Source organism: Furipterus horrens, unplaced genomic scaffold, assembly GCF_987537825.1.
Source record: "Furipterus horrens unplaced genomic scaffold, mFurHor1.1.pri manual_scaffold_9, whole genome shotgun sequence".
In the NCBI taxonomy this organism is placed as follows: Eukaryota; Metazoa; Chordata; class Mammalia; order Chiroptera; family Furipteridae; genus Furipterus; species Furipterus horrens.
The window spans coordinates 37550511-37562960 of NW_028327179.1; the positions used below are offsets into that span (position 1 = coordinate 37550511).

Genomic DNA, 12450 nt, shown 5'->3' on the forward strand with positions numbered 1-12450 from the left:
AACATTGGTTTTGTTGTTCCACTTACATATGCATTCATTCATTGATTCTTATATGTGCCATGATTCAGGGATCAAACCCGCAACCTTGGCATATCAGGACAACACTCTAACCAACTGAGCTACTGAGCCAGGGTAATCAGGCTTTATTATACGTAGGTTATTCCTGGGGAACAGATTGAGTTATCACATTTGTCTTGTATTAACAATACAGGCTATAAAAACACTGGCTCTGAGATTTTATTTATTAAATTCTAGCGGTTACAAATGAAACCCAATTATAATACAAGTTCACTACCTTTGACACCTGGCACTAGAGGGTGTTGGCTATACAATGTGTTTCCAGGATTACTGCAATCAAATGTATTGGTATTGTTCTGATTTTAGAACACATTGGAAGGAAATGTGACATTTAATGAAGTCATGTTCAACTATCCAACCCGGCCAGACGTGCCCGTGCTTCAGGGGCTGAGCCTGGAGGTGAAGAAGGGCCAGACGCTGGCCCTGGTGGGCAGCAGCGGCTGTGGGAAGAGCACGGTGGTCCAGCTCCTCGAGCGGTTCTATGACCCCCTGGCCGGATCAGTGGTGAGCACACTTTCACATTCAGCTCACTTGAAGCTTTTCATTGTCTTAAAACCTGAATATATTTAATTCTTCACTGTAAGCCATAGTTTTTCGAACCTTTAAATGACAGTCCCACTTAAATTCTGACACCCTAGATACGGTCTCCAAGCTGTGTCATCTGCCTCAGCCAACATCTCCAGCCTCTCTCTCAACATTGCCCCTCTCTCTTCCCTTAATTGGGCTTTAGCTTACATAAGAAGATGCAGCAAAAAATTTAAGTAGCCATAAAGGTAGAGGAGGGCTGTAGGAGAGACAAGGTGGGAGCCAAGGATGGGGGCCATGTTTCAAGGAGAGGAATGACAAAGGCTACGGAGGGTAAGATGAAGACTAAAAAGCATAATAGGATTTGGCAATTAATGGGCTACTCTGACATTCTAAGGTATTCTCAGTGGAGAGGTGGTGCTAGAAAGCAGTTGAGCATATGGTTAGGGTATGGTTGCGGGGGTGGGGGTGTATGGAGACTGAGTGTAGACTATAAAGAAGATCCAAGATGAAGGAAGGAATAAGCAGCAGCTTGAGTGGGGAGGCAGAGTCCAAGGAAGTGGCGAGGGGGAAGGGCATTGAAGCATTTTTTTAAGGAAAAAAAAAGAGCAATGAATTTTGGAAGTGGATAAAGAATGTAGAGGGATTCTCCTTTGTTTCCAGCACTATAAGAATAAGTGACTCATCATATTTATTTATTCAGCATTCAACAAACCTTACTGAGTACCTGTCAGGGACTATCTTAGGTACTAGGGATGAGATAGGAGTCTTGAAGGGAGTAGTAAGATTTTAAATGATTGTAATAGAGAACAGGTATGGAATTAAATTAGGAAGGAATAAAATTTACAGCAAAGAATTTTCATTACGTAGGCATTTAATTATTGGTTACACTCAGATGATATTAAAAATACTTAACAACTGGAATGGCATGGACGTTGACCAATCAGAATGGACACCTGTTCCATACAGTTAGATTGACGCCCATCAGCTCCATATGAGCCTTCATTGCATTAATGATTGACATGAAAATAGAATTTTGAACCTGTAGTCCAGGGCTTTTTTTTTACTTCCCCACAGCATTCACCATTATTCGGTTATATGTTTTATTGTATTCAAAGACAGTTATGCCTTTACTCAGTCTGTTCTTTCACAGCTACATAAGCTTTGTTTCTTATTTTTACTACTTGTTTAATATTTTTTGTGAATTCTAATTTCATGCTTCAATTTTGTGGTTCAAGTTTGAACCAGGGACTCTAAATGAAGACCTTGCTGACAAATGAGGCAATCAGAGGAGGAAACGTTAGCTCTCAGACACTGATTATGGTCCTTAATGGACATTTATTAGCAGTGTGTTAAGTGTGGAGCTCTAATGAGTTACAGCATATGGTGTCTGCCCTCACTGAAGAGATGGGGCATATACTTCGATGACGTAGATTAACAACAAAATATTGAAAACGTAGAGATTCTTGTTCCTTTCTTCTTTGGGCAAGTTATCATTAATGCAATACCTACCAGAAGAGCTTCCTGACTACAGCCAGGCCTTCCTCTCACCCAGAACACTGTTCAAGACCCAGCATTTACCTGCAGCTGAAGCTTAAGTTCATTCACTTCACTGTTTATTTACCTCTGGTTTGAGTCTTCCCCTGAGCTTTCCTTTCTCCTCTGGTGCACCCCATACACCACTGTGAGAGTCCTCTGTCCCTCCTAGGATACAACTAGAAGCCTGTTGTTATTGTCTGGGTGTCACCCATTGGGTACCTGGGCTAAGATGGGCACATTCCTCTTTTGAGGCAGGACAGAAATTGTCTTTCAACTATGAGACACTTGTGTTACTAAAACCCAACCTGTAGTATGTATATCCAATCCTAGGTCCCCCAGTAACTAACTAGGTGATCTTGTACAAGTTACATAACTTTGCTCATTTCTTTGTCTATAAACTAGGGATTAAAACCACACCTCCCTCAGTGTTGTTGTGAAGACTAAACAAGAGAATTCATGAGACCTGCTTATCACAGGACCTATAGTATAGTCAGTGGTCAATATTTAATCTATAATTAGTGTTTCAGAGTAAATACATATAGCAGAATAATACATATTTAACATTTGTGCTAATGAAAGCAAGCAGATTTAACAACCTAGAATAGAGATAGCTAGTCATTTTAATTTGGCCTTACATTATTATTACCACTGTGTTTAGTTTCTTAATTAAGTTAGGCCATTATCTTTTGAACAGTGCTCACTGAGTTCTCAGAGTTCCTTGGTCTTTCCTCAGACCACCACTCAGACCTCAGCCAAAGAAGCTCCATATTCATCTGTTTTACATTCGCATTTCTCCACGTTTTCCCTAAAAAGGTACTCTTCGGCTAACAGATTTCTAAGGGTTTGGGACTCTGGTGCATCTTGTGGGAATGAGGAGGCAGAAGAGTGTTCTTGTATTCAGGGTGATGGAGAAACTCATTTAAACTTGCTTGGATCATTCAAATTTGTCTGATTATAATAATTATGTAGTGTCTTTTCCTGACAGGGGCATGCACCTGGTAAAAAAATTTTTAAAACACACACAACTACTCTTTTCCTTAAATTTCTATTTCTCAAGTCCAGTGTTCTATTTAACAAGGTCTACTGTTTCACCACATGTTTGTATGGTTTTTCCTGCCTCTCTCCACCTTCTTTCTCCACCTTCACCTCACACTGTAAGGGAGCCTGGGGCACAGAAGCTCAGAATAGTCTCCATGGCAACGGGGCTTGCTATCACTAAGGTCATGGCTGTGTTTTTCGTTCTGCATCTGCAAGCTTCACACACACAAGCTGTCTTCCTGCAGCAGAGATTGTATCCTACCCCTGGCCAGCTGTCTCCCAGGGGCACCAAGCCAGGCAGCACACAGGATACAGAGAATATACAGCTCAGTATATACTCATCACCAACATTAGAAAAGCTGAAGCTGAGTCACTGCTGTCTTCTTCAGAGGGGATGAGCAGCTCTCTCGCTTGAATGACAGAATTCTCTTGTCAAGTAGATCTTTTAAGCAGACATTTCCACATCAGAGACTAAGGATTTTTATCAGCAAGGCTGTAAGGAGCACCACCCTGGGCTTCTGAAGCATAATTCAGGGAGCCAAGTGACTAGAGAAAGGCCAGCCTCCCTTTCCTACTCCTTTGGCTCAACATTGTAGATGTCCACCCATCAACCATCTATCCAGCATCTGTAGTAGCAAGTACAGCACACACAGAGAGATACACATTGCTGGCAGTCCTTGGCATGCACACTCTGTGCCCAGCATACATGACCTTGTTTAATCCTTAATGCTATGAGTTTAGGAGTTATCACGATAGTTCTTTTGAAACATCAACAACTACTTCGAGTATAGAAGCCACCCTCCTCCTACACTCACTCTTCCATTTAACTGCTGCACCCATTCCTGAAAAACCCAATCCTAATGAGCTCAGGCAGATCAGACACCTGACCTGCAAACCCATTATGTGGTCATAGTGGTTATTTATTTCCAATCTAATCTCAGCTACTGTTACTATGGAAATCCGATACCTAAGAATAAGGATGCCAGGAAGCATTCCAGAAACGTAATGCATTATATTAGTTTCCTGTGGCTGCTGTAGCAAGTTTCAGCAATTGAGTGTAAAAAAAGCAACACAGATTTATTGTCTTACTAATTCTGGATGTCACATGTCCAAAATGGATCTTACTAGGCTAAAATCAAGGGGTCAGCAGGGCTCGGCTTCTTCTGGAGGCCCTAAGGGAGAATCTGTTTCCTGACCTTGTCTAGCTCCTGGCCCCTTCCTCCATCTTCAAAGCCAGTGATGACTAATGGAGTCTTTCTCCTTTTGCACTACACTGGTGCTCACTCTCCAGCCTCCCTCTTCTGTAGTTAAGGACCTTTATGGTTACATGGGGCCCACCTGGATAATCTAAGCTCCTCTCTCTATTTTGAGATCAGCCGATGAGCAACCTTATACAATTCCCCTTTGCCATGAGCCCTAACACAGATTTCATGGATTAGAACATGAGTATCTTGAGTGTGTGTTGGGGGGAGGGCATTATTTTATGTACCACATTCATATGTCAAAAACTAGTATTAAAACAAAAGGAATGTGACAATTCTTCAAAGCATATAATTATGACCTTATTTACTTATCCTTAATAAAAAATTTTAAAAACACTCTAACATCAAAAATATAGTCTCACAGTCATTTGGCAGTTTTAATGTGTGAAGTAATGATATTAATTTTCCTAAACTCAAAATGTGCTGGTCCTGAAGTTGATCCATGAACTCTTTTTTCAAATTATATTTTGATTATGCTATTACAGTTGTCCTGATTTTTCCCCCTTTGCCCCCCTCCACCCAGCATCCCCCAGCCCCTCAGGCAATCCCCCACACCATTGTTCGTTTTCATGGGTCACTCGTATAAGTTCTTTAGTTACTCCATTTCCTATAGTGTACTTTACATCCCCATGGCTATTCTGTAGCTACCTATTGGTACTTCTTAACCCCCTCACCTCTTCACGCATTCTCCCCCTCCCTCCTCCCATCTGGCAACCATCAAAACATTCTCCATATCCGTGATTCTGTCTCTGTTCTTCTTGTTTGCTTAGTTTGTTTTTTAGATTGAATTGTTGATGGGTATGTATTTATTGCCATTTTATTGTTCATAGTTTTGATCTTTTTTAAAACAAGTCCCTTTAACATTTTATATAATATTGGTTTGATGATGATGAACTCCTTTAGTTTATTCTTGTCTGGGAAGCTCTTTATCTGCCCTTCAATTCTAAATGATAGCTTTACTGGGTAGAACAATCTTGGCTGTAGGTCCCTCTTTTTCATGACTTTGAATATTTCTTGCCAATCCCTCCTAGCCTGCAAAGTTTCTTTTGAGAACTCAACTGACAGTCTTATGGGAGCTTCCCTGTAGGTAACTAACTTCTTTTCTGTCACTGCTTTTAAGATTCTCTCTTTATCTTTAAACTTTGGCATTTTAATTATGATGTGTCTTGGAGTGGGCCACTTTGCATCCATCTTATCTGGGACTCTCTGTGCTTCCTGGACTTGCATATCTATTTCCTTCACCAAATTAGGGAAGTTTTCTTTCACTATTTTCTCAAATAGATATCCAGTTTCTTGCTTTCTCTTCTCCTTCTGGCACCCTTAGGATGGGAATGTCAGAACACTTGAAGTTGCCCCAGAGGCTGCTTATACTATCCTCATTTTCTTGGATTCTTTCTTTCTTCTTGTTGTTCTGATTGGTTATTTTTTGACTCCTTATGTTCTAAATCATTGATTTGATTCTTGGCTTCACTGAGTCTACTTCTGTTTCCCTGTAAATTGTTCTTTGTTTCAATTAGTGAATCCTTTGTATCTGACTGGATCTTTTTATGCTGTTGAGGTCCTCACTAAATTCCTTGGGCATCCTTATAACCAGTGTTTTGATAAATTGCTTATCTCCATTTCATTTAGCTCTTTTTCTATAGTTTTGATCTGTTCTTTCATTTGGGCCATATTTCTTTGTCTCCTCATTTTGGCAGCCTCCCTGTGTTTGTTTCTATGTATTAGGTAGACCTGCTTTGACTCTGTGTCTTTGTCATGTGGCTTAATGTAGTTGGTGTCCTATAGGGTCCAGTGGCACAGCCTCCCCTATCGCCCAAGCTGGATACTCAAGGTGCAACCTTCTTGTGGGCTGAGTACACTCTCCTCTTGTGGTTGAGCCTTGGTTGCTGTTGGAAGACCAATGGGAGGGATTTATCCAGTCCAGTCAGCTGCAAGGACTGGCTATGACCACTGACCATCAACCTGTACTTGCTATGAAGGATCATCTGTGCAGGGTCAGGGTGGTGGTGCTCCAACATGGTCTATAGCTGTCCACTGGCTACACTGGCCTTGAGGTTTCCCGGTGGTACAGGCCAGCGTCAGCCCCCAACTGTGTTTGCCCTAGGCCACCCTGCCTGAGCTATAAAGCAATAAAAGATGGCTGCTACTTGTGCTAGACCTAGTGCTCACTGAGGCCAGCTGTTGCTTGTTGATGGGATTTAGGATGTTTTGAAGCATGAGCCAAGACCAGCCATTCATACAAAAAAGCAGCGTGGGTGGGTCTGTAAGTTGGCTGGAGCTGAGTGGGGATCTCCAGGGTGAGTAAACAGTATTAGCTAGGTTGATAGAATCTCAGGTATGGCACCTGCTTTCTGGGTCTGTGTGGGATGGGTTTAGAAAAGGGACAATGCCCTCTGCTTGCCTTGATGGCAGACACTTCAGTTATTCCCTGTATGCCATTGATATTCAAGCTGCCACCCCAATGCTGGAGCTCAGAGGAAGTGAGTCTGAGTAGGTGAGTCCAAGTGTGAGTTCTTTAAGATGAACTGCTTGGGACTCCAGAAGTTTCTTCCCCTGACTCAATCCCTGCTGGTTCTTGCAGCCAGGAGTTGTAGAGACTTCCTGGGCTGGGGGGCCTGGTGTGGGGCTGGGACTCCTCACTCCTGAGATATTCCTACTGAATTTTTATCCACCACACGTGGGTGAGAGACCAGCCCATTCCATGTCTGTGCCCCTCCTACGAGTCTGGATGAATGTGGTTTCTTTAATTCCATAGTTATCAGACTTCCATTCAATTTAATTTCTGACAGTTCTAAGTGATGGTTGCTCTATATCTTACTTGTAATTTTGATGCGGTTATGGGAAGAAGTGAGCCATGTCTGCTTACGCCACCATCTTGACCAAAAGTCTGTGAACTCTTGATTTCAGCTCATTGACAACAAAGAAATAAAGCACCTGAATGTCCAGTGGCTCCGAGCACAAATAGGCATCGTGTCCCAGGAGCCCATCCTGTTTGACTGCAGCATTAGCGAGAACATCGCCTATGGAGACAACAGCCGGGTCGTGACACAGGAGGAGATTGTGAGGGCTGCTAAAGAGGCCAACATACACCACTTCATTGAGACATTGCCTAACGTGAGTTTCCCTCCGAATTAGGAGTCCAGGAGCCTGTGGCAGCCTCCCTGACGCATAGTTTGATTTCTAAAGGGCTGGTTTCCCAAAGGTGGAGAAAAATGAGCAACCACAACACACACACACACCTTTGTACAAACACAGGAAGGAACTATTACCTACCTTACTAAATTTGCCTTGCCTCTCTGGCATTTGTCTGCCACTGGGACCCCACCTTTCTAGGCTCCTAGGCTCCATCTACCACACAGAGCATACCTATAGATCTTGTGATTCTTCTTCTCAGACAAGGAAAGAGAAGGCAAATGCCTTAAGTCCTATTTTCTGTCTAAGGAGCCACTTCTTCCCCTGAGTGATATTGTAGCAGGATTTACCTCACCCTGCAGGAGGCTGTTCTAGGCACCTGCTTCCTCCAGGAATACAGCCCTGCCTTCACCTGTCTCAGCAGGCTTGACACTTTATCAGTGCAACCTGGCCACCCCTGTACTCACATGGGACACAGTACTCCTGCTTCCCAGGCAGATGTAGCCCTGGGGTAGAGCCAGCCCCAAACATCTGCCGGAACCTCACCTGGAGTGTTCTTATTCCACCTGCAGGTGGAGTTCTCAGTCCAAGTGCCACAGAACTAGGGTTGCCTGATATAGAAAATAAAAAGAGGCAACGCTATATAGACCATGAACGTTACAGACTTGGGGTATCAGAATCAGAGCCTACTTACTGTCTCACTAAAATTTTAGCCTGGCGAGGGCCTGTCAATAACAAGGTAGTGTTGTTTCCTAGGTTATGTGTGCTGTCACATCCTGTTTTGGCTCTCCCCTATGTACCCGGTCATTATCATCATATTGAATAGTGACAATATCTAATGTGAACAACAAATTCGTGAAAAATAACAAAAGGAGAGTTCAGTTTTCAAAGTTAGATATAAAAAATAAAATTCCTTAGCATCTATTAAAATTGTTGAAACATTGGAGACAGTTTTATAAAACAGCCACCAAAAGTCTAGCATCCCAAGAATTTCTTCCCTTCCCCTTTACAATAGTGCAGAGTGCGCCACCTGCTGGTTATAAATAAAATGAGTTTCAGTTATTTTCTTTATTATAGACCCTTCAAATCAAATTTCCTTCCTCCTATCAATCTTTGTCCCACATATAATGAAACCAGAAGACTGGAAGAGACTAACATTGCAACAGTATTCTTCCTCATAAACATGCATAACTTTTAAGACATAAGTGGTCTATTTTCAAGAGAGAGCAAACCTGCATTGAGAGCTATGTCTGTTTGTTTAATTCTCTATGAACCCATTCTTAAATTCTGAACCTAAACTTTTTTTGTACGTATGGAAGTGGTTATCCCATTTTCTGTAAGCAAGCTTTTTTAGAATCTTAGTTCTATTCTTCATAATTACTAAACTCCATTTACAGAAATATAACACCAAAGTAGGAGACAAAGGAACTCAGCTCTCTGGTGGCCAGAAACAGCGCATTGCAATAGCGCGTGCCCTTGTTAGACAGCCTCGTATTTTGCTTCTGGATGAAGCTACATCTGCTCTGGATACAGAAAGTGAAACGGTAAGAGTTTAAATTGGATTTATTCACACTTGAATCAGTTGTACTTAAGATAAAATTTTTGCTTCTATCTTCCACAGTAGAGAACAAAATTCAGCCACATGTGTTATTACTTATGTCACCTTTCAGTGAAATTTACACACTCTCTGTAGCTGTTATAAAAATGAAGATAAAACAAGGCAAATTAGTCTCATAGCACTTATGCTTCAAAAAATAGCCCTCTGATCACTTTGTATTGTCCTAAGAAGCTGCATTCAGGAGACATATTTCCATTTCTGCTGGCAGCATTTCCTCAACAACTATGAAAAAAATGGGAGGATACTGTAATGTTAAAAGCTGATGGTGCCTTAAGATAAAATTAGTAATCATTTTCAGTTTGAGAAAAAAGTTGATTATTCAGGCACCAGAAAGACAAACGAATTCTGAGATGTTTCCTATCTTAAAAATACCAAAATGCAAAGAAGCTGTCTTTGTGTTTAGTCTTCCCAAATTTGCTCTAGATCTGGATCAGAGGGCTGCTTTTAGTGGGGTTGGTGGGGGGTATTGTGTGACTAGGCACACCAGTAAACATTTTTAAATGATGGGATGGGCTGTATTTATTGTCACAACTTTGAGACTAGATAATTCGTGCCTCAGAACTAATCCAAACTAGGATTCAATTATCTTCTGATATGCCAAATCTCTTGCTTTGTAAAATCTGTTACATTTCATTGATATCATTGTTAAAGAAGAACCTATTATTAGATAAATTAATTTTGAGGATTATGATGGAAGAGGAATTACAGGGAGAGGACTATTTTTATCACAATTAATTTACATGAGTATTGAATAGGTTGTCCAAGAAGCCCTGGACAAAGCCAGAGAGGGCCGCACCTGCATTGTGATCGCTCACCGCTTGTCCACCATCCAGAATGCAGACCTAATAGTGGTGTTCCAGAATGGCAGAATCCAGGAGCACGGCACCCACCAGCAGCTGCTGGCACAGAAAGGCATCTATTTTTCCATGGTCAATGTCCAGTCTGGAGCCAAGCGCTAGTAAACTGTGACCAGATAAGCTGTTAAATATTTTCTAATGTTTTTGTTAAAATATAGCATTTAATCCAAGTTAAAAAAGGAGCACTAATGGAACAACTATGTATAGTTACCTTTTTAAAGGTCATGCCACCAAGTTCAGAGTCTTTATAATTAAAGGAATTGAAAGAAACATCATCAAATGGAATAAAATGTTTTAAACTGCATTAGAAATTTATATAATAATTCAAAGTAGATTTTGTTATTAAAGTGTGTAACTTCCGTTTATATTTTCTTATCTGGACTATAACTGACTGCCTTGCTAAAAGTATTATAGAAGAAGCAAAAAGTACTGAATGTTTGCATAAAGTGCCTATAATAAAACTAAACTTTTATATGATTGGAGTCATCTTGTCTAAAACACCTGTAAATATATTACCACCCAATTGGAACATTAAAGATCCTCTTTGCATTTTTAAAAATGACTCTTTTAAAAACTCCCATTAATTTTTTGTGGGATTGGTTAAACGGTGTAAATTATTCCTTTTCTACATGTCTTTTCACATTGGTCCTTAAAAAAACATCTGCCTTCATTCTTGGAATTGACCCTGCTAATTCTTACATTTCCCCATTATGATGGCTCTCACAGATCAATACAAGATTTGGGGAGTTAGGGCGGGGCATAGAGTGCACACTGTGATATGCATGCACTGACGTGCATTAAATATTTTGCATTGCTCTCATAAAGGACTCTTATAGAATTTATTTATTTGTGTATTTATTTATTTATTTATTTATTTATAATCCTCACTCAAGAATATGTTTATTGATTTTAGACAGAGAAGGAAGGGGAGAGAGAGAGAAACATTGATGTGAGAGAGAAACATCAATCAGTTGCCTCCCGTATGACCTCGACCAGGGATCAAACCTGCAACCCTTTGATGTACAGGACAACACTCCAGCCAACTGAGCAACCCAGCCAGGGCTCTTACAGGGTTTTAATATTTTTTTACTTCAAAAATTACAATTACTTGCTCTGGCTGGTATGGCTCAGTGGATTGAGTGCCAGCCTATGAACCAAAAGGTTGCCGGTTCGACCCCCGTCAGAGCATATGCCTGGGTTGCAGACTGAGCTATGTTTTTCTCCCTCTCATTCTCCCTCCTTCACCTCTAAAAAAAGTAAGTACGTAAATAAATAAATAAATAAAATCTTTTTAAAAAATTACAATTCTTTTTCTGTTTCAATAATGAACCACTTTTCCCAGTAGTTAATTTTTTGATGGCAGATGGTTAAATGTTACATAAGTTCAAGTACATCATCATGCAAATATGATGAAAAAAGAAAATATCACCAAGGATGATACTCTGACTACAAAAAAGAAAAACAGAAAGCAATATGAACAATAGGGAAGAGCAGAAGCTGGGAGCAATATTTGCCATATTTATTATAAACAGTTGATATCCTTAAATATATGAAGAATTGTAAAAGGAAAAATACCATCACCTCCAAGGAAAAATGGACAAAGAACACCATCAGGTAATTCCCAAAAAAGAAACACATGACAAAAAATGTCCACAGTCTCAAAGAAATGTAGGTTAAAACAACCTATCTTTTAGAAGTAGCATCAGCCTCATTGTGAAATAAGATGTCCCTTGTATTGCCCTCAACAACAATAACTGGGCATCCAGCCACAAACAAAAGTGCCTTTTGGGGAACTGTGGGATCCGTCACCCTACGCCCAGGGATGTGAGAGGAGTCTTGCCCACTATGTGTCAGCTAATCGGCATACAGACCTTGGTCCTGGCTGTGAACCCTTTAGTGGCCTGTAAACTACCGTCAGCCCCTGCTGGCCTAGCTTTAGGTGGCCCTGGCATTCACTGTCTTAGAGAATCACCCATGAATGAGTGTTTGTAAAATTTCAGGTTTCATAAGTTCCAGCATATCATTGGTGCAAAAAAATACAAGTTTTGATGCTCTGGAGAGGGTAAGAGGAACAGCCTGACTTGCCCACTCCTCCCCTAAGGCAATACAGCTCAGGCCTAAGAGAGATCTCAGCCTGCAATTTGTCCCATGGAGTGTGTAAGCAAGCCCCTGGCCTCCCTGGCTGTGGGGGACACTGCTAAAGAAGCTCATTTTCCTCTGACCCAGCTAGAATACTGAGTTGTGAGTTGTATGATGGGGGGTGGGGAGGGGAGCAGGAAAGAACTGGGAGAGTGGCAGATGGGACTCTCAGAGGGCAGTGTTAAATGTATGCAGAGCCTACTAAATACATTGTGGACTCTACCAAGAAGCCTGCCCACAACCGCTGAGAACACCCCTGGTG

The 12450-nt window shown here is 41.2% G+C and overlaps 1 protein-coding gene across 1 annotated transcript in view; it reads left to right on the forward strand.

Annotated features, from left to right (window-relative positions):
* Positions 1-10289, forward strand: part of ABCB1 (ATP binding cassette subfamily B member 1) — an 85468-nt gene extending 75179 nt beyond the window's left edge. Inside the window, 4 exon segments of the mRNA XM_090287272.1 lie at positions 385-582; positions 7350-7556; positions 8972-9118; positions 9948-10289. Of these exon segments, the coding sequence (XP_090143398.1) occupies positions 385-582; positions 7350-7556; positions 8972-9118; positions 9948-10151 (756 nt within the window). The 3' untranslated portion in view covers positions 10152-10289.
* Positions 10290-12450: the final 2161 nt, after the last annotated feature.